At 38.6% G+C, this 23,679-nt stretch overlaps 1 protein-coding gene across 5 annotated transcripts in view; it reads left to right on the top strand.

Moving 5' to 3' along the window:
* The window catches only part of PHKB (phosphorylase kinase regulatory subunit beta), a 215,767-nt gene that overhangs the window by 57,839 nt on the left and 134,249 nt on the right, over nt 1–23,679 (top strand). For all 5 annotated transcript variants that reach the window (XR_002823222.1, XM_023726966.1, XM_004371692.2 and 2 more), the window contains exon 7: nt 8,876–8,991. Coding sequence is in view for 4 of the 5 variants with exons in the window: in XM_023726966.1 (XP_023582734.1) it covers nt 8,876–8,991 (116 nt within the window). In the remaining variant the exon portion in view is untranslated. The remainder of the gene's footprint in view (nt 1–8,875; nt 8,992–23,679) is intronic.

A 23,679-nucleotide genomic window follows, 5' to 3' on the forward strand; every position in this document is an offset into this window, starting at 1 on the left:
AGTCTTTACCATACCAAAAAAACACCAAACCCATTGCCATTAAGTCGATTCTGACTCATGTGACCCTGTAGGACAGAGTAGAACTGCCCCATAGGGTTTCTAAGTAGCGGCTGGTAGAGTTGAACTGCTGACCTTTTGATTAGTAGCCGTAGCTCTAAACCACTGCGCCAGGGCTCCATAGTTTATTTTATATCTTATTTGTCAACTGACATTTTTTCATGGCTGTGGTACTGCTTCAACCTTTCCATTCTGTTTTATATGGCATCTCTATACTTAACCAGCTTCTGATACTTCCTTCTTAAACTTTATTCTTTTTTCCACTTTTTATCGATGTTTTTTTTCTTGGCCTTACAACTTTTATTTGATATAAATTTTTATATAGCTAATAACAATAAGCCTTCACCATGGACACTTAAAATCCTAGAAAAATAAAATGTATCATTGATGTTCACCGTCTTCTCCCTTTACAGTGAACTTACTGTGTCAAGGACCGTACTGAGAGGCAGCAAATGGACTTGCATAGAATCTTTCACTGAATGAAGCCACTTTCATTGAAATATTTGACAGTATTTAATCCTTTGTAAAGTGATGTGGCTTATTAGCCATTTTCCTTTCTATTTGTACAGTAGGCCTTGGAGTGGCAAATTCCTAGTCCCTGCTACCTCTTTTCTTGTTTCTCCAACCACATTCACGTCTTAGGATGATTCAGGGACCTGGGAGGTCCTACCATGCATTTCTTTTTCTATTTACTATCAAATTTTAAATTCGTCAGGTTCTTATTTTTCTTAGGAATGAAGAATAGAGAGTTTGGAGGTAAAAATTTATTCTCAGTATTCGTGGTATTTATGTTCTAGAAAGTCCCCACAAATACTCCATTATCAGATATTGACCAAGCTTTGTTCATCCTCATCTGGAAAGCTTTTGCTCTTCTGTGCAAGCACACTCTTTGAATGACCACGAAAGCAGCGCGAGTATTTTTATTGAGTAGGCGGATTTGCAAATAAGGAGTCCGTGAATAATGAGGATCTACTGTATATAGATACAGCTATTAGGATATATGGAGCCCTGGTGGCGCAGTGGTTAAGAGCTTGGCTGCTAACCAAAACGTCAGCAGTTTGAATCCACCAGGCACTTCTTGGAAACACTGTGGGGCAGTTCTATAATGTCCTATACGGTCACTATGAGTTGGAATCAACTCAACGGCCACGGTTTTTCGTTTATAGAGATATATATATGTGTGTGTGTGTGTGTATACATAGATGAGTGTGTATGTAACGTATCTGTCAGTTTGTTGTACTGTGGGGGCTTGTGTGTTGCTGTGATGCTGGAAGCTAAGCTATTCAAGTACCAGCAGGGTCACTGATGGTGGACAAGTTTCAGCTGAGGTTCCAGACTAAGACAGACTAGGAAGAAGGACCCGGCAGTCTACTTCTGAAAAGAATTAGCCAGTGAAAACCTTATGAATAGCAGCGGAACATTGTCTGATATAGTGAGCCCCTCAGGTTGGAAGGCACTCAAAATTTGACTGGGAAAGAGCTGCCTCCCCAAAGTAGAGGCGACCTTAATAACATGGATGGAGTCAGTCTTTCGGGACCTTCATTTACTGATGTGGCATGACTCAAAATGAGAAGAAACAGCTGCAAACATCCATTAATAATCGGAATGTGAAACATATGAAGTTTATGAATCTAGGAAAATTGGAAATCGTCAAAAATGAAATGGAACGTGTAAAGATCAATATCCTAGGCATTAGTGAGCTGAAATGGACTGGTATTGGCCATTTTGAATCAGACAATCATATGATCTACTATGCTGGGAATGACAACTTGAAGAGGAATGACATTCCATTCATTGTCAAAAAGAACACTTCAAGATCTATCCTGAAGTACAGTGCTGTCAGTGATAGGATAATATCCATATGCCTACAAGGAAGATCAGTTAATACGACTATTATTCAAATATATGAACCATCCATTAAGGACAACGGTGAAGAAATTGAAGATTTTTACCAGCTTCTGCAGTCTGAAATTGATTGAACACGCAGTCAGGATGCATTGATAATTACTGGTGATTGGAATGCAAAAGTTGGAAACGAAGAAGGAACAGTAGTTGGAAAATATGGCTTTGGTGATAGAAGCAGTACTGGAGATCACATGGTAGAATTTTGCAAGACCAACAACTTCTTCATTGCAAATACCTTTTTTCACCAACGTAAACAGTAACTATACACATGGACATCGCCAGATGGAATACACAGGAATCAGATCAACTACATTTGTGGAAAAAGACGATGGAAAAGCTCAATATCATCAGTCAGATCAAGGCCAGGGGCCAACTGCGGAACACACCATCAGTTGCTCATATGCAAGTTCAAATTGAAACTGAAGAAAATTAGAACAAAGTATGACCTTGAGTATATCCTGCCTGAATTTAGAGACCATCTCAAGAATAGATCTGACATGTTGAACACTAATGACCAAAGACCAGATAAATTGTGGAATGACATCAAGGACGTTATACATGAAGGACGCAAGAGGTCTTTTAAAAAGACAGGAAAGAAAGAAAAGACCAAAACGGATGTCAGAGGAGACTCTGAAACTGGCTCTCGAACGTCGAGTAGCTAAAGCCAAAGGGAGAAATAATGAAGTAAAAGAGCTGAAAGAAGATTTCAAAGGGCAGCTCGAGAAGACAAAGTAAACTATTATAATGACATGTGCAAAGACCTGGAGATAGAAAACCAAAAGGGAAGAACATGCTCCATATTTATTTCTCAAGCTGAAAGAACTAAAGAAAAAATTCAGGCCTCGAGTTGCAATACTGAAAGATTCTAAGGGGAAAATATTAGACACCACAGTAAGCATCAAAAGAAGATGGAAGGAATTCACAGAGTCACTGTACCAAAAAGAATTGGTTTCGACATTCAACCATTTCAAGAGGTAGCATATGATCAGAAACTGATGGTACTGAAGGAAGAAGTCTAAGCTGCACTGAAGGCATTGGCGAAAAACAAGGCTTCAGAAATTGACGGAATACCAATTGAGATGTTTCAGCAAATGGATGCAGTGCTGGGAGTGCTCACTCGTCTATTCCAAGAAATTTGGAAGACAGCTACCTGGCCAACTAACTGGAAGAGATCCATATTTATGCCTATTTCCAAGAAAGGAGATCCAACCGAATGTGGAAATTAGTGAACAACATCATAATATCGCACACAAGTAAAATTTTGCTGAAGATCATTCAAAAGTGGCTGCAGAAGTATATTGACAGGGAACTGCCAGAAGCTCAAGCCAGATTCAGAAGAGGACATGGAACCAGAGATACCATTGCTGATGTCAAATGGATCCTGGCTGAAAGCAGAGAATACCAGAAAGATGTTTACCTGTCTTCTATTGACTGTGCAAAGGCATTTGACTGTGCAGACCATAAGAAATTATGGATAACATTGCGAAGAATGGAAATTATGGAATACTTAATTGTGCTCATGAAGAACCTGTACATAGACCAAGAGGCAGTCATTCTAACAAAACAAGGGGATACTGGGTGGTTTAAAATCAGGAAAGGTGTGCATCAGGGTTGTATCCTTTCACCATACATATTCAGTCTGTCTGTGAGCAAATAATCCAAGAAGCTAGACTCTACAAAGAAGAACATGGCATCAAGATTGGAGGGAAGACTCATTAACAACCTGTGTTATGCAGATGACACAACATTGCTGAAAGTGAAGAGAACTTGGAAGTGCGTACTGATGAAGATCAAAGCCTACAGCATTCAGTATGGATTATACCTCGACATAAAATAAAAATCCTAACAACCAGACCAATTGCATGGTTGATCAGTTTCAAACTGCAGAAGTTGGTAAAAATCTTCAATTTCTTCATCTTTGGCATTAGTGGTTAGTGTGTAAATTTTAGTAACATCATATTAACTGGTCTTCCTTGTAGGGGCATGGATATTGTCCTATCACTGACAGTGTTGCACTTCAGGATAGATCTTGAAATGTTCTTTTTGACAATGGATGTAATGCCGTTCTCTTTACTTTGTTACTCCCACCATAGTAGACCATATGTCTGTCCGATTCACAATGACCAATACCAGTCCTTTTCAGCTCTTTACTGCCTATGGTATCGATCTTTATGTGTTCCATTTCCTTTTTGACGATTTCCAATTTTCCTAGATTCACACTTCATACATTCCACATTCTGATTTTTAATGGATGTTTGCAGCTGTTTCTTCTCATTTTAAGTCATGCCACATCAGCAAATGAAGGTCCATAAAGCTTGACTCTACCCACGTTATTAAGGCCGACTCAACTCTGAGGGGGCAGCTCTTCCCTAGTCGTATTTTGAGTGCCTTCCAACTTTAGGGGCTCGTCTTCTGGCGGTGTATCAGACAGTGTTTCACTGTTATTCATCAGGTTTTCACTGGCCAGTTTATTAAAAGTAGATCGCCAGGTCGTTCTTTCTAGTCTGTCTTAGTCTGCGCGCTCCCTTTAAACCTGTGCACCGTGGGTGACCCTGCTGGTATTTGAAATAATGGTGGCTTAGATTTCCACCGTCACAGCATGCAAGCCACCGCGGTACAGATGAGTGACGGAATTTTTTTTTAAGTTAACCGAATTTTTAAATTTTAAAGTTAACCTGAGTCAATCCTTCTGTTTACTAATAGCGGTAGCTCATCTGTATCTGTTGGGGGAGGCAAAATAATGAACTGCTACATGATATTCCATGTCAGATTACATGACATCCTCTATTTATAAATGTCCTAAATGTAGATTAAAAGAAACAAGAAATAAATCATTCACAGATGGGTCCAGGGAAACTTGCTTTATTTAACGAAGAAACCTCCGCACCATGAAAGATAATTTTTTCTTGTATTTCTCATGGCAAAAGCTTCATTTCATGAAAAGTCACATAATACTTTAATAAAGAAGGGATTTTTCTAGACTTTTGTAACTAAGCTTTTATAACTTTTTTATAAGTTTTAAAGAACACTTTGAAAATTTTGTCTCCCCTTCCTATATTCTGCATCTTGTTTTATTTTTAATTAACGTATTAAAACCTGTTCATTGTTTTTTGTCTCTGAGTTAATTACGTCAGCTAAATCTTTCTAAATGATGTTAAAGTAAGTACGGATATGGGCTCCAATGTTCCTTCTTCAGCATCGTGCTATTACAGGTCTCCAATTTTTGTGTCTTTTATTGTTAGATCACATGTCGGAGTGTCTTGTCATTTTATTAAATAACAACCTCAGATATTCTTACAAACTTGAAATTTAAGTGGAAATAAGCATTAATCAGGGATGATACTCGGGAAGGTCTGTAGAGTCAGTTATGATGACAGAAGTTTGTCAGATGTTCCTGCATGCTCCTTTTCCCTTACATAAATGTGCTTTTGGAGCCCTGGTGGTTCAGTGGTTAAGCACTCAGCTGTTAACCAAAAGGTCAGCAGTTTAAAGTTACCAGGAGCTCCGTAGGAGAAGAGACATGGTGATGTGCTTCTGGAAAGATTACAGCCTAGGAAGCCCTATGGGGCCCTTCTGCTCCATCATACAGGATTGCTATGAGTTGGAATCCACTTGATGACACAGAGCAACTGTGCTTGAGTGAAAGCTCATTTATTCAGAAATGATCAAATAGTTCCTTGTTCAGCACTTTAGGGAAAGTTTTGGTTGCAAGCCTAGTAACAATAACACTGCACAAAACTACAGGTACTTGTTCGATAAGAGGCCTGGAGATATCTCCTTTACTGACTGTGTCGCATGTGCCACTTTTTATTTTACGAAAATATTTTTGTCCATCTTACTTGGAAGCTCTTTTCAAGTGTACCGTCTTTCAGAGTGGATGACCCATGGGATTTCTTTCTATTGTATTAGTCCTTTATTGCTGTGTAACAAATTACCTTTGAAGATAGTAGCTTAAAACAATAAACATTTATTATCTTACAGTTCCTGTGGGTCAGGTATTTAGTAGTGGCTAAGCCGGGAGTTGCTGGCTCCGAGTCTGTCATGAAGTTGCTGTCGAGATGTCATCTGAAGGCATTACCAGGGCTGGAGGACCTGCTTCCTGTTTCGTTCACTCGCATAGTTACTGGCAGGAGGTCTGAGTTTCTCTCTGGCTGTTAATAGAAGTCCTCTCCATGGGGCTGATTGAGTTTGTCACATATGACAAATGGCTTTCTCCAGAGGGGGGGATCCGAGAGAGAAGACAGAAGCCGCAATCTCTTTTGTGACCTGTCCTCAGAAGTCACACTCTATCACTTTTTAACATCCTATTTGTCATAGAAGTCTGTCCTGTTCTGTGCAGTGGGGACTCTACACAAAGACATGAATACTAGGATTGGGGTATGACTGGGGGCCAGCCTATTATACTTAGTAAAAATTTTTTGTTGAACTTCGTTAGAGTGATTTTTAAAAATTTTTTTTCTTGAACATTAAGTAAGACTCTTGTTTTTAATTTTAAATATAGTTATTTTATTTATCCTCATATTATTTAGTCTGTTTTGACATTTGATTTATGTACATATTTTGTCTTTTAACATATTAGCTCCCCCCTTCCTCACCGCCCCCCCCGCTTCTGTTCATTGTATGGGTACCTTTGTGTTAGAGATTCTACATTTTCGTAGGGAGTGAGTATCAGGTTGAACTTGAGGAGTGTCCGTGTTTTAAAAGTTGGAACAGATCTCTTCTATGAGTAATTTTAGAGGCATTATAAAGTATTCTTAGCTCCTGCTTGTCAGCAATGTAGAAAAATGAGTAAGTTAGTCAGAACTATTTATAGATATTTTTCTCTAAAATTAGAAAGATGTCATTGTCCTTGTTTCCCAAAGTGATATTTAGCAGTGATAATAACAGAAATAGCTAATGCTTCCGTAACACTTATGTGCTGTCACTCCTCAGAGTGCTTTGCACATATGAACTCACTTCATCTGTACGGCTGCACTCTGAGGTAGGTACGGCTGTGACACTTTTCACAAATGAAGATCCTGATGCAAAGTGGCACCAAATGGCTTGTCCAAGGTCGCACATGAAGTCAATGGCAGGGCTGAAATTTAAACCAAGCAGTCTGACTCCGGAGTCTGTTCTCTGTGCTGACTGTAAGTGCTGTATCTTTATCCTGTAGAAATATGAGTGACACATAATGTGACAACATCATGTTCAAGCCATGGAGGCAGCCATGGAGACCAGTCAAGATAAGCTTGTTTTATGTCTGTTTCTCTTTAAGGACACCTCATATAATATAGATTGTTGTTTCATTAATACTGAACTCACAACCAATAGTCTATGACTCCTGTCTGAATGAAGCTTTTCTATCACACCCATTTTCTCTGTAAGCCACATCACAGCCTTCTTGTGCTTAGAACACTCGACATCATTTCAGCTATATGCTTGGGAATCATTTTAAACAGCAAGATCACCAGCACAAGGCACAAAATGCAAAACATGGCAATAAATAGCTGGTGAAAAGGACATTTGTTTGCAGTATAAGAGCTGAAATGAGAAGGCAGAGCACAGCTTTGTTTCCCGTCAGCTCGGAATTTGCGCATCAGCCAAGGTCTTAGTTTCTTAGGACTACCATGATAAAATATCACAAAGTTGGTTGTTTTAAAGAACAGAAACGTATTTTCTCACAGTTGTAAAGGATAGAAGTCCAGATTCAGGGCATCAGCAGGGCTGTGCTCTCTGTTGGCTCTAGGGGAAGAGCCTTCCTTGTGGGTAGCCCCAGGTGTCTCTTAGCATTTCTCGGCTGGTAAATGAATCCTTACATGATCTTCTCTTGTGTGTGACTCTCTTTCTGTGTCTGTTCTCCCCTTTTATAAGGTACCACTCAGAAGGGATTAGGACTAGGATCCACCCTATCCTGTTTGACTTAAAACTGATTACAAAAGAAAAACCCAGTTTTCAAGCAGGGTGGTATTCCTAGGTACATGTGTTTGGGTTTTGACATATCTCTTTGGAGGACATAATTCAGTCCATAATAGACGTCTCACATTTTTTGCCATTCCGTGCATGTCTGCAGATAGCTGTGAAAACACTGCACATATTGATGTTGGGGTTACAGGTACATTTTAGCAAGTAAGCAGATGCACAAATATGGAACGCGCAAATCATGAACACCAACTGTTTTCACTTTGCCGTTTTGAACCAAACAAGATGACCAAATTTTGAGCCCTTTTATCATAACGCAGAGCCCACTTAAGAAATTGTCTTTATTAAAATTAATAAACTTTAATTAAATAAGGACTGATTATAATCTTTGCTTTTCGTAGTTACTTCTGAGAGTTCAAATTTCATCAAATATCTGAAGTCTTTACATCAGAGCTGTGACTCCTAGCCTGTTGGTTGGAGCGTGTCTCCAACTGTGAGCTTTGGGTTTATAGCAAAAGGTACCTGTAACTATATAAAATGCCTGGAGGAGATTAGATTCCAGAAAAATAAATAGACTGCAGCCTCCAGGTTGATCCACTGTAGTGCTGGCATTTTTTAATAACAGAAGTAACTTTGCATCTCCATAGTTTTAGACTTAACATTTTATATGGACATTTTAGCTTCTAAATATTATCTAGTACAAAAACAGTGCTTTCTATTTTTCTTAATTCTTAAGATGCAGAGTCCTCATAAAGAGCTAGGAGATATGTGATTGAAGAATTATAGTGATATTTAAATTCTATTTCTGTACTGTACACTGTTAGGCTCTCACTTTGGACTGTGTGTTAGAAGCACCAACTATTAGAGAATATGTTCAATAATATAATCACAAGAATTTCAACAGGTTAAAAAATGTGATTGAGGCAAATTCAAATGGCATCTAATTGTTCTTGTTAATATCTAAAGATATTGTTATTTCATATATACTTATGTTTTATTTCCTTTCTTTTAGGTGTCCTTCATTCAAAATCTCGTATTTTGTGTAGAAAGAGTTTACCGTGTACCTGACTTTGGCATTTGGGAAAGAGGAAGCAAATATAATAATGGCAGTACTGAACTACATTCAAGGTAATTTGCTGATTTCTGAGTGTTTTTTATTATTTTAATGTATGGAATTTGAATATGAATAGAAAATCAAAGTATTAGGTTGGAACTGTGGTTTCTATGTTAATTTTCAACTTTATTTTTTTCAATATAATACAAATGAAATTCAATTAAAATTAAACCTAAGAATCATCTCTCAGTGCCCATAAACTGATGCAGGAAAGGAGCAGGGAGTCTTTCCCCACCTTTCAGTATGTCAATATGTTTATATCAGCTTTTGTCAGCAATCAGTGGCTTGACCTTTCTGCTCATGCAAGTTAATTTCTTTAGCTCTTTTAAATGATGTTATTTGAAATGTCAAGTATATTAAAATTTCCAAACAATGGTTGTGTGTGTATTGCATGGTAAAACTTCTCTTCCTTGTTATAGAGCTGATTTTTATCCTAACTACAGATTCTTCCTGTAAAGCTTAACATTTAATGTCATCTGAAAGAGGTATTCTCAGCATCTCAAGCTGTGGTGTAGTGGGTTTGAATAAGCAGCAATAGTTGGTGATTGATGTTAGTACTTCAGGAAGTTTCATTACTCTTTAGGGTAAGGGAAATAGTGTTAGTGACTGAATGCATCCCTCAATTAGCATTGCATCCTAATTTTATGCCCAAGACACCATCTTTTAAATATAAAATGGGTGTCAAGTAATGGTACCAAAAATAGTGGATTAGGTAACTCAAAGGTCCATTGTTCACAAAACACATCCATACACAACTGGCAAAAACTGTCAGAATCAACTTTTTCAGAACTCTGAAAAATAATCAAAGATTTATACCAACGAAGTTGAAAGACTTACAGTAAACCAACTGAGTAATGTTTATTCAAAAAGAAAAAAGGTGACTGAAACCAAGCAAGTGAGTTTTGTGACATTTTAACTTATCCTGTCTCATTACCCTTTCCCCAGCTTGATGGCAGTCTTAAAGACTACAGCTTGTCTACCCACTGTAGGTTCGCTTTGTCAGAGTGAGCAGAATGGACTTTGTTCTCAAACAGTTGGGGTTGTCTGTTTAGACGTGTCTGGTGGCTCCTTGAAGAGCTTACACAAAGAGCTTCCCTTTATTTCACTTTACTCAGAACTCTCTCTGGCAGAGAAACGGCCATGTAGAGGTCATTCCTTAAAAACGTTTAAAAGCACATGAACCAGTCATTGCAACCTGGGAGAAAGAAGTGATTTGGTTCAAACAACAGATGTGCTGAAAAGTCTGGGAGGAAAAGCTCTGAGGTGAGTTATTGCAGAATAAGGACTTTGGCAGCCTTCCGCATATTCCTAGTAATTTATAAGGTCATACAGATGCCCAAGATGGGGCATATGCTCACGGAAGGCAGTAAGCTCTCACCTCTGGCTGACCTTCAAGCTTTGAGCAAACAAGAAGTAAAAGAGAAGGCAGGGATGTAAAGTGTTCAGCTAAGTGTAGAAGACATGCCCCAGCAAACACACAGAGCCCAAATGCCACTGTTGTAGATTTTTTTAAGCTTCGCTTGTTTAAGGAAATCTATCTCAAATCACTGTCTGACCACTAAGCTAATGGAAGAGTCATGTTAACCACACGTGACAAGGAGTACAGTGTTTACAAAGATAGTGTAGAAGTCACGAAACAGCTACAACCCACAGCAGACAGTAATAACAAACCCTAGAAAGGAAGAATAATCTGATTTCTAGAGTTACCACATTATAATATCCAACATTTCCAGTTTTAAACTAAAAACTATGAAGTATGTAAAGAATCTACAAGTATGGCCCATTCAAAGGAATAAAGAAATTAAAGACTGTTCCTTAGAAAGCCTAGACATTGGAGTTACTAGAGAAAGACTTTAAATCAGCAGTCTTAAATATGCTCAAAGACCTAAAGGAAACCATGGACAGAGAGCTAAAGGACCCAGGAGTATGATGTCCTACCAAAATGAGAATATCAATAATGAAATACAAATAATAGAAAAGAAACAAATAGAAATTCTGGAGCTGAAAAGTGCAAAAACTAAAATGAAAAATTTATTGCAAATGTTCAGTGGTAGATTTGAGCAAGCAGAAGGAAGGATCAGTGAACTTGAAGGTGGATTAAATTATATTATGGAAGCTAAAGAACAGAGATAAAGAATGAAGAAATATGAACAGAGACTCTGAGAAATGTGAAACACCATTAAGCCCACCAACATGAGCAATAAGAGTAGCAGAAGGAGAGGCGAGAGAAAAAAACAAATACTGTTTCAAGAAATAATGGCTGAAATTTTCTCAAATTTATTGAAAAACACTTTCACATGCAAGACACTCAGTAAACTTCAGGTAGGACAAAATCAGATCCACACTGAGGGACATTATAATTAAACTGTTGAAACCAGAGACAGAGAGAATCTTGAAAGCAGCAAGAGAGAAGCAACTTCTCACGTACAAGGGATGCTCAGTTAAGATTTACTATTCTCATCAAAATCGTGAAAACTAGAAAACAGTGGCATGATGTATTTAAAGTGCTGGAAGAAAAATACAAACAAACAAAAAAACCTGTCAACTAAGAATTCTATATCCCGCAAAGCTGTCCTCCAAAAGTGAAGGAAATTTTAAGATATTCCCAGAGAAACAAAAGCTGGGGGAATTTGTCACTAGTGGACCTACCTTACAAGACATGCTAAGGGGAGCCCTTTCAGGCTGAAATGAAAGGACACTGGACAGTAACTTGAAGCCATAGAAACAATAAGAAACACTGTATGAGTTAAAAGACAAGTGCTAAAAATAGTAATTATAAATCAATTTAATGGACACACACATACAAAGATGTAATTGTGAAACAACATAAAGGAGAAGCATAGAGCTTTATAAGAGCAGAGTTTTGGTGCAGTATTGAAGCTAAATTGCTGTTAATTAAAACTAGATTGTTATAAATTTAAGCTATTTGTAATCCTCAGGGTAACCACTAAGAAAATAACTAAAAAATATAGAATAGAATATGATAAGGGAATGAAAATGGTACACTGCAAAAAATCAAACACAAAAACAAAGCAGTGAGGGAAGAGAAAGGGAGAGAAAGGCATAAGATATGTAGAAAACAAGTGACTAAATGATAGAAGTCCTTGCTTATCAGTAGTAATTATATTAAATATAAATACATTTAACTCTCACTTGGAAGACATTGGTAGGTGGAATGAATTTAAAAAAATATATATGAACCATGTATTTACTGTCTATAACAGACTCACTTTAGATCTAAAGGCACAAATAGATTGAAAGTGAAAAATATTCCATGCAAGGATAACCAAGCAAGAGGAAAGTGGCTCTAATAATAGAAAAAAAAAAAATTTTAATTCAAAAATGTTGCAAGAGACAGAGAAAGACATTATATATTGATAAAAGGTTTGATCTATCAAGAAAAGATAAAAATTATAAAGATAAACATACCTAACAACAGAGCCCCCAAGGCAAAAATTGACAGAATTGACAGAATTGAAAGGAGAAATAGAGAATTCTATAATTAGAGTTGGAGACTTCAATGTACCACTTTCAATAATGGATAGAGAGAAGGTCAATGAAGAAACGGAAGACTTGAACACTGCTACAAACATACTACGCTTAACAGACATATGCTGAACACTCCACCCGTTATCAACAGCAGAATGTTCATTTTTTTCAACTGCACAGGGAACATGTCCATTCTTCAGAATAGACATTTGTTAAGCCACAAAAGAAGTTTTAATAAATTTCAAAAGTTTGTAATTGTACTAAATATCTTCTCCAACTACAATGGAATTGAACTAGAAGTCAGTAACAAAAGGAAAATTGGAAAATTCTCAAATATGTGTATGTTAAATAACACAATCCGAAAATACCAAGAAATCAAAGAAGAATTAAGAAGTCAATTAGAAAATACTTTGAGATAAATGAAAACAAACACAACATACCAAAATTTATGGAATACACAGAAAGTAGTACTTAGAAATTTATAGCTGTAAACACCTACATTAAAAAAGAAGGAAGATCTCAACTTAGTATATAACTTTACACCATGAAGAACTAGAAAAAGAACAAAGTAAACCCAAAACTAGCAGGAAGAAGGAAACAATAATGATTAGTATAGAGATAAGCGTAACTGAGAGAAGAAAAACAACAGAGAAAGTCAACTAAACCAAAAGCTGGATTTTTGAATCAATCAACAAAATTGATAAACCTTTAGCTAGACGAGAATACTCAAATTAGTAAATCAGAAATGAATATAGGGACATTACTACTGACCTTACAGAAATAAAAAGCATTATAGAAAATACTAGAAACAGTTCAACCAAAAAACCAAACCCATTGCCATCAAGTTGATTCTGACTCATAGCAACCCTGTAGGGCAGAGTAGAACGGCCCCATAAGGTTTCCAAGGAGCGCCTGGTGGATTCGAACTGCCAACCTTTTGGTTAGCAGCCGAACTCTTAACCACTACACCACCAGGGTTTCCAAGAAACAATTACATGCCAACAAATTAGATAACCTAGATGAAAGGGACGGATTCCCAGACATAAAAACTTCAAGACTGACTCAATAAGTAATAGCAAATACGAATTGACCAATAACAGAGATCAAACTAGAAATCAAAAACTTCCTGATAAAGAAATGTCCAGTACCTGATGACTTTATTAGGGAATTCTACCATACCTTTAAAGAAGTATGAATAGCAATCCCTCTTTAACCCTTTCCCAAAATAGAAGAGGAGAAAACACTTCTTTGTTCATTCTGAGAGGCCAGCATTGCCCTGACACCGAAACCAGACAAAGACTTCATAAGAAAAGAAAATGACAGTCCAGTGTTCCTTTTGAATGGAGATGCAAAAATCCTCAACAGAATAATAAACAGACTCCAGTAATATATTAAAAGATCATATTAAAATAACGAAGCCTGATTTATCACAGGAATATAAGGGTAGTTCAACATATCAAAAATCAAGCAAGGTAATACAGCACATTAATAGAATGAAGGGAAAAAACACATGATCATCTCAATTGATGCAGAAAAAGTATTTCACAAAATCTAACACCCTTTCATAATAAAAACACTCACAAACTAGGAATAGAAGGGAAACTTCTCAACATGATTAGGGAATTTATGAAAAAAACCACAGCTAACACCATACTTAATGGTGAAAGACTGAAAGCTTTCCCCCTATGATCAGAAACAAGACAAGGATACCCACTTTTACCAGTGATATTCAACGTTGTACTGAAGTTCTAGTCAGAGCTATTAGGCAACACATAGAAATTAAAGGCATTCAAATTGGAAAGGAAGAAGTGAAACTGTATTCACAGATGACATGATCTTATGTATTGAAAACCCTATGCACAAATAAACTATTAGAGCTAATAAGTGAATTTAGCGTTGTTTTAGGATCATGGTCCACGTATAAAGATCAGTTATAGTTGTACACACTAACAATGAACAATTCAAAAAGGAAAGTAAGAAAACAATTCCATTTTACGGTAGCATTAATAAGGATAAAGTACTTCAGAGTCAGTTTAACCAAGGACAAGACTTGTACACTGAAAACTACATTATATCATTGAAAGAAATCAAAAAAGGTGTAAATAAATGGTGAGACATTCCATGTTCATAGATTGGAAGACTTAATTTTTTTCAGATGGCAATACTCCCCAAAGCTATCTAGAGATTTAATACAACCCCTATCAAAATACCAATGGTGTTTTTTGCAGAAATGGAAATACTTATCTGAAAATGAATGTGGGATTGCAAGGAATCCCAAATAACCAAAATATCCTTGAAAAAGAACAAATTTAGAGGACTTGAAAAAAAACACTTCACAATTTCAAAACCTACTACAAATCTACATCAATCAAAACAGTGGGGTAGAGGCCTAAAGATAGACTTAAAGACCTATGGAATAAAACTGAGAGTGCAGAAATAATCCCTCACGAAGAGCCCCAGTATAAGTAAAGCACCTGATTTTAGAACCTATTATACTGCCACGGTAGTCAAAAAAGCCTGGTACTGGTACAACAACAGATACATAGACTAATGGAATAGAATTGGGAATTTAGATGTAAATTCATCCACCTATGAGCAGCTGATATTTGACAAAGGCCCAAAGTCTGTTAATTGGGAAAAAGGCAGTCTCTTTAACAAATGGTACTGGCATAACTGGATATCCATCTGCAAAAAACTGAAACAAGACCCATACCTCACGCTATGTACAAAAACTAACTCAAAATGGATCAAAGACCTAAATATAAAACCTAAAACGATAGAGATCATGGAAGAAAAAATAGGGACAATGCTAGGAGCCCTAATACATGGCATAAACAGAATACAAAACATTACTAACAAGGCACAAACACCAGAAGAGAAGCTAGATAACTGGGATCTCCTAAAAATCAAACACTTATGCTCATCAAAAGGCTTCATCGAAAGAGTAAAAAGACAATCTATAGACTGAGAAAAAATTTTTGGCTACGACATATCCAACAAGGGTCTCATCTCTCAAATCTACAAGATTCTGTAACCCCTCATCAAAAAGACAAATTGAAAAAATGGGCAAAGGATATGAACAAACACTTCACCAAAGAAAACATTCAGGCATCTTAACAGATACATGAGGAAATGCTCACGATCATTAGCCATTAGAGAAATGCAAATCAAAACTACAATGAGATACTATCTCACCCCAAAAAGGCTGGCAGTAATCCAAAAAACACAGTAAATGTTGGAGAGGTTGTGAAGAGACTGGCACATTTATACACTGCTGGTGGGAATGTAAAATGGTACAACCACTTTGGAAATAAATTTGGCTCTTCCTTAAAAAGTCAGAAGTAGAAATACCATATGATCCAGCAATCCTATTCTTTGGAATATATCCCAGAGAATAAGAGCCGTCACGCGAATAGATACATGCACACCCGTGTGTAGCACTATTCACAGTAGCGAAAGGATAGAAACAACCTAGGTGCCCATCGACAGACGAATGGATAAACAAATTGTGGTACACACACACAGTGGAATACTGCGGCAACGGGAAAGAACAATGAACAATCCACGAAACATCTCACAACATGGATGAATCTGGAGAGCATTATGCTGAGTGAAATTAGTCACAAAAGGACAGATATTGTATAAGACCACTATTATAAGAACTCAGGAAGAGGTTTAAACACAGAAGAAAACATTCTGTGATGGTTATGAGGGTGGGGAGGGAGGGAGAGAGGAATTCATTAACTAGACAGTAGACAAGAATCATCTTTGGTGAAGGTAAAGACAACACACAATACAGGAGAGGTCAGCACAAGTGGATTAAACCAAAAGCTAAGAAGTTTCCTGAACACAGCCAAATACCTCTAGGGACAGAGTAGCTGGGGCTGGGATCTGGGGACCATGGCTTCAGGTGACATCTATGTCGAGTCTCATAACAAAGTTTATTAAGAAAATATTCTGCATCCCACTTTGGTGAGTGGCATCTGGGGTCTTAAAAGCTTGCGAGCGGCCATCTAAGATACACCAATTGGTCCCAACCCACGTGGAGCAAAGGAGAATGAAGATCACCAGAGACACAAGGAAAATATTAGCCCAAGAGACAAAAGGACCACATAAATCAGAGACTCCATCAGCCTGAGACCAGAAGAACTAGATGGTGCCTGGCTACCACCAATGACTGCCCACACAGGGAACACAAAAGGGAGTTCCTGACTGAGCGGGAGAAACGTGTGGAACAGAACTCAAACTCACATAAAAAGACCAGACTTAATGGTTTGACTGAGACTGGAGGAACCCCCAAGGCTGTGGCTTCTGGACGCTATGATAACCCAGAACTAAAACCATTCCTGAAGACCACTCTTCAGACAAAGATTAGACTGGACTATAAAACATAAAACAATAATCATGAAGAGTGTACTTTTTAGTTCAAGCAAATGTACAAGACCAAATGGGCGACTCCTCTCTGGAGGCAGGATGAGAAGGCAGGAAGGGACAGGAGCTGGTTTGATGGACACAGGAAACGTGGGATGGAAGGGGAGAGTGTGCTGTCACGTTGTAGGGATTGCAGCTAGCGTCACATGACAATATGTGTATAAAAATTTTGTATGCGAGATTAACTTGAGCTGTAAACTTTCACCTAAGGTACAGTAATAATAATAATCCCTCACATCTGTGGTCACTTGATTTTCAACAAGGGTACCAGAACCATTAAATGAGGAAAGAATAGTCTCTCAACAAATGATGCTGTTAAAATTGAGTAGCTAAATTCAGTAGAATGCAGTTGACCCGCACCTTATACCATATGCAAACGTATACTTAAATGGACCCTAAATATAAGGGTTGAAACTATTAAACTCTTGGAAGAAAACATAGGGGTAAATATTCATGACCTTGGATTTGGCAACGCTTTCTTAGATACGTTGCCAAAAGTACAAACAAGAATAGAAAAGATAAATTTTATTTCAGCAAAATTAAAAATTTTTGTACATCATAGGATACTATCATGAGAGTGAAAATACAACCTACAGAATGGGAGAAAATATGTGCAAATCATATATCTGATAGGATATTTGTATCCAGAATGTATGAAGTACTCTTAAATTCATCAATAAAAAGACAAACAACCCAATTAAAAATTGAACCAAGAAATAGACATTTCTTAAGATGTATTAATGCCAATAAGTACACGAAAAGATTCTCAGTGTCATTATTCGTAGGCAAATACAAACCACAATCACAATGAGGTACCACTTCACTACTGCTGATACTGGTGCCAGTTACCGTCAAGTGGATTCCGACTCGCTGGAACCCCATGTGTCGACCTCAAATACTAAAAATAGGAAGATAAGGTTGCATTTCAGCCATCAACCAAATTCTAAACAATCAGATTACAAGAAAGAACGTAGATCTGATTTGATAACCTGATTAAAAAGAATGTACCTTTTCAGTATTTATGATTATGGGGTTCTTTTCCTGATTTTTTATAACTATTTTAATATATGCCAATGTGATTTCAGGAGCCATGGTGGCTCAACAGTTAAGTGCTCAGCTGCTAACCACAGGTTGGCAGTTCAAACCCACTAAAAGGCTCTGAGGGAGAAAGACCTGGCTATCTGCTCCCGTAAAGATTACAGCCTAGACAACTCTCTGTGGAGCCCTGGTGGCACAGTGGTTAAGAGCCGGGCTGCTAACCAATAGGTGGACCGTTCACATCCACCAGCAGCTCCTTGGAAACCCTATGAGGCAGTTCTCCTGTGTCCTGCAGGGTCACTGTCAGTCAGAATCAACTCGACGGCACCTAACAACACCAACAACAATGTGATTTTAATGCCATTATTTTCCCTATAAAATATTTGGATTAAGAGTTTTTCTGTTTCTAAGAATTGTAGTAAACTCAGAAAGAAGCTTGGATGAAGGTTACCATTAACTCTGTAGAAAATGAGGGTGTAGGAAGTTCACTTGAAAAAAAAGCGGAGGCCCCAACTTCTATTCCTTTAACGGAGGTGCCAGTCTTTCCATTTAATCAGTAAGGGTTTTATTTCAAGCTTGGGAGATGGTTATGTGATCGTCTTTGCTACCTTTTGCATGCAGAATTAATTTTAATTGTATCAGACCAATTTTATTCAAACGGATGGGAAATGAAGTTTGCCATTTAGGTTTGGATGATGGGCTGTACGCATTTGTCATTGATCTTTTCATTTTCCGTGGCATAGCACTTTACAATTCCCAAAAAGAACTTTGAACACTTTTTTCAAACATTTGGAAAAAATGCTCAGGTCTTCGCAAGCCCAATTTTGGGGTGTCCCCACCAGTGCCAAAGGGGTACATTTTGAAACTGCAGTTGAACTGAGCCCCGATGGCTCATGGTCTGCTGCGCTGGCGGTCGTTGTAGGTGGCCAGTCTGTTTCTGTGCTCAGGCCTGGGCGGTGGATGTAGATCTGCCTCCAGTCAGGAAGCAAAGGACAGCTCTTAGTCTGTGTTCTATGGGACACGCCAGAACTAGCTGCTTAATGCAATACCCTAAGTATGTCCTTAAGCTGTTCTTACCGTCTTAGACAGTTTGGATTATTACATAGTAATAGTTAATAAGGATCCCTGGGTAACGTAAATGGTTAAATGCTCAGCCACTAAGTGAAAGGTTGGTGGCTCAGATTCACCCATAGGTGCCTTGGAAGAAACGCCTGGCGATCTACTTCTGAAACGTCACAGGCATTAAAAACCCTATGAAGCTCAGTTCTACTCTGAAACGTGGGGTTGCCAGGAGTCAGAATTGACTTGATACTTGCCGTAAATGCTCATACTTTTCCATTTGATTTTTTCTTCAGCTCTTCCTCTGTCTCTGTGCTTATAGCCCTGCTTAGCTGGAGGCAGAGAGAACAGAGCAGTCCAGTCAGCAGCATTGCCTGTTACCTTCCTCACTAGGGCCTCACCCAAAGTGACTGTCTGGGTGAACGCTCCTTCCTCCCCTGACCATGCTTGGTACAGCACTTCTAAGCTGTACTCTGCATCTAAAAAGATAATCGCTGTCACCAAGCCCCTCTCCCCAACACACACGTGCACGCGCGCGCGCGCGCACACACACACACACACACACACACACACACTGTTCTGAGGTCTGAGGCTTCTCCTGTAACATCTGTGCTGGGTGGTCCTTTAATGATAGCATTCTATAGCCCTGTACACTTACAGAATATTTTTTATTTAGGCCAGGAAGGCAACATTACTGTCTCTTATATAAGAAGAAACTGAAATTTTAAAAATTTTGGGATTTTTTTTTTTTCCCCCTAAAATCATATAGCTCAGTGTGTGGGAGAGCCAGAACTTGATTCCAGGTCATTGGCCTCCAAGTCCAAAGTTGTTCTTACTATATCACATTGTATGTTAAAATCTTAAAAGGTTTTTCTAAGGTTTGAAAGCAGGGAGGGTGTAAACCCCTGGTGGAGCTGATAAGTTACAGGATGTCTTCTTGCTGTCCTCAGCACAGCTGCATTCAGCCCGGCGGTTTGGTGAGGCCCTTCCTGACCTGCCCCGTATCAGTTCCAGGTCTGCCGTAATCCCTTTTAGCCCACATCCTTGAATTATTTCCTTCAGGTTAGGTAAACCCCAGGATTTTTCTTCTAAAATTGCTCTCATGGCATTTATCTGAACCACTGTAACACCAGCCTCTCCCTCTCCATACCTTCTGTAAAGGGTCCATTGCGGGAGGCTCACACGGACTCTCTAGAAATGCTCCCTAAGCAACCACTCGCTGCTTTTCTGATTGGTCTGTTGACGTGACTTTCCTCGGGCAGCGTTGTGCCTCTTGACATTTCCCACAGGGTGTCTGGATGGATGTCTGGTAATTCTCCACGTTCCTCGTATTAATTCTCTAAGCCCTTTCATAAATGCCTGTGTATTTTTTAAATCCTGTATTATTTGATCTAGCTACATTTTTCTTCATACATCAGTGTGGTACCTACTTACTGTCGCACTAATTCCCAACCCCCAGAGTTATATTTACAAGTAGTTTTCTCAGCCTCTCCAAGTTTAATTTCTGTGTTTTAATCTTTAAACCTCCCCGTCCTCACTTACGTGAGGATATTCCTACTCCTTGGTGTCACTTTTAAACATATATCTCTTTGGTTTGGTGAATAGATGAGGCTTTGCTATACAATTGGATTGGATTCCAAACCCTGCCTTTGAATTTGTTGGCTACTGGGGAGCAAAAATGAAAGATGTGCTTAATAATTTTGCAATATGGATACATGTCAAAATTGAAAGAAACGTTTTTGAAACACTAAATTCTAAACAGAAATTTGCATTTAACAGCATGATTTCCTTTTTTACTTTGTTAAATCTTGTATTTTATGACATAAAGAATACTGTAGAAGCAAAAAGAATTAAAACCTGATTTTTCAGGCTTTTTTGTTATTGGTTTTTGTTTTGTTTTTTGCGGTTTTAGCATTTATTCTCTTGGCTTTTCGAATAAAGTCATCACTAAAGTGTCTGATAAGTATCCGTCAGAGCACAGCTTGACTCGGTTTAAGATGCTTGTAGTGACTGTTGTATTCCCCACACTGCTTATTATTTAAAAGAAGTGCTTGGTCTTTTTAAGCTATCTTTGACGTTCCAGTCGTTGAGCCGGGATACAAGCTGCTGCGCATCCATCCTTCTTCATTTTATGTACTTATACGCCGTACTGAGCAGTTCATAAGCATCCATTAAAAGCGTGGTACTGTGGAATCCTTGTTCTTCAGGAGGTACAGCTCAGGGAATTAAAGCATGGTGGTAATGATCAGTAGATAGTAAATCTAGCTCCCATGCCTGCCAATTCCTTTTGTGGATTCCATGGAAGGTTATAACTGACCTTGTCCGAACCCATCATTATTTTCTAGAAAAGCATTGGTTTATGCAACAAATCACTTTAGTACAAACTCTCCCAAGCAGATGTCATTTTATTTTAGCCCTTTTAAATGAATGACTAGACCAAAAGATGTTGTGGCACTCCTTTGCCTGCAAGAATGAAATCAGTGGATGCTCTGTTGATAATAACCCATTGCTGTCGAGTCGATTCCCACTCCTAGTGACCCTATAGGACAGGGTAGAACTGCCCCATAGGATTGCCAAGGAGCAGCTGATGGATTCGAACTGACAGCCTTTTAGTTAGCAGCCAAATGCTTAACCACTGCACCACCAGTGCCCCATCTGTTGATAGTAGTCACCTAATATTAATATGTTCAATAGATAATAATAGAATAATTTTTGAGAGTGTCTAGTGCCATTAAAATATTTTTGATTCTTACAACAGTATGTACTCTATTTGACAGTAAAATGTAAGATCACATTAGGAGTATGTTTGAGTTTCTAAATAGCTTGCCGATGCTAGAGATTAAAATAATGAGTGGATATTAAAAGAAGGAAGACCGCAGAAGAATTGATGCCTTTGAATTCTGGTGTTGGCAAAGAATATTGAATATACCATGGGCTGCCAGAAGAACGAACAAGTCTGTCTTGGAGGAAGTACAGCCAGAGTGCTCCTTAGAAGCGAGAACGGTGAGACTTTATGTCACCTACTTTGGGTATGTTACCACGAGGGACTAGTCCCTGGAGAAGGACATCATGCTTCATAAGATAGAGGGTCAGTGAAAAATAGGAAGACCCTCGATAAGATGGATTGACACAGTGGCTGCAACAGCGGGCTCAAACACAGCAGCGATCATGAGGATGTCCCAAGACCCGGCAGTGTGTTGTTCTGTTGTGCGTTGGGTCACTGTGAGTCGAAAGCAAGCCGAGGGCGGCTAACACAAACAACAGTAAATTAACTTACCTGTGAACTTCAATCAAATGATTCAACCAGTTACACTGGGAAGAAAGTTAAAATGACAAGAATTTCACAAACATTTACTCTAGCCCAGGTGCAGTGTTTGTATCTTTTGCACTGGTATGTTAGAAGACAGTTTTCAGATTCATTTCTCCTAAGTGTCTTTTTACTCCATTGTTACAGATAGACTCTTGGGCTAGCTCCATTAAATGTCTCCTCCAATACAGAATTTATGTATTTGCCTTAATGAGTAAGTTCTTTTCTCCTTGTGTTTCAAAATACTGCAGACAGTCTTAATAAAACATGTACTTCACACTGCCCAGTGGAAGTTTTCCAGTGTTAATTGGTTAACTGCAGCATCCTGATGTCTGTAAATGTTTGTGCACTAGAGCTTGCAGGGAGCTTTTATGGCATGAGAACTCATTCTTGCACAAGAAGACCAGTGAGATTATATGACCCACTAGGGGTTCCTCCAACCCTTAGCTTCTAAGAGCCTAGAATTCTTGTGCAGGAACTCGGTTCATCTGGTTTCCATTTGGAGTATGCAAAACGAAGTCGGATTGGCCTAATTGTTCTGGGTGTATGGTTCAGATAGGAACCTGACGTAGGTTTGTTTCTGGTTTTCCATTGCTGCAAACAAACCACCCCAAACTTGAGGCATAAAACAACAACTTCTTATATTGTTATTAACTCTTACGCTTCTGCGGGTTGACTGAGCTAAGCGAGGTAGTTATTGCTCAGGGTCTCTCATGTGTTTGCCATCAGTTGTGGCTGGGCTGGAGTAATCTCTAAGGCTCCCTCATTCAGGTGTCTGAGTATTAAGTGGGAACTCAGCAGGGGCTGTCAGAGTTTTCCCGTATAGGCTCCCTCACAGTATGGCGGCTGGGTTACAAGATCCAACATCCCAAGAGAGAGGGTCAGGTGGAAGCTGTTGCCTGTATAGCACCACTGCCATCATGTTCTGTTGGTTGGTGGAGCTCAGACCAGGCTGCATCCAAGTGAGGGGAATTAGACTCCACCTCTGGACTGCAGGAATATCAAAGAACTTGAGCACAGGTTTTATTCCTTGTCATTTCTCAGTGACATATGGCTCTCTTGTTGAAGGGGCAGTAGCCGCAGGTCTAGATCATATGCTTTGTGTATCTTCAAATCAGTGGCATTCTAAAATGACTTGGAGTCTGTAAATAGGCTGCTGCTTTGTCTTGAGGGTACTACCTGTGCTATGTGAGTTGTCGTGGGCTTTGTTAACCTGTGGAAGCATCAAGTACTTCGTTCAGTGGCAGTGAAACTGCGGATTGGAGTTAGTAGGGCAGTGTTTTGTTGGTGTTGTTAGGTGCCGTCAGGTTGATTCCAACTCACAGTGACCCCATGTGACAGAGAAGAACCGCCCGATGGGGTTTTTCAGGCTGTAATC

This window comes from Trichechus manatus, unplaced genomic scaffold (genome assembly GCF_000243295.1).
Source record: "Trichechus manatus latirostris isolate Lorelei unplaced genomic scaffold, TriManLat1.0 scaffold00014, whole genome shotgun sequence".
Taxonomy (NCBI): Eukaryota; Metazoa; Chordata; class Mammalia; order Sirenia; family Trichechidae; genus Trichechus; species Trichechus manatus.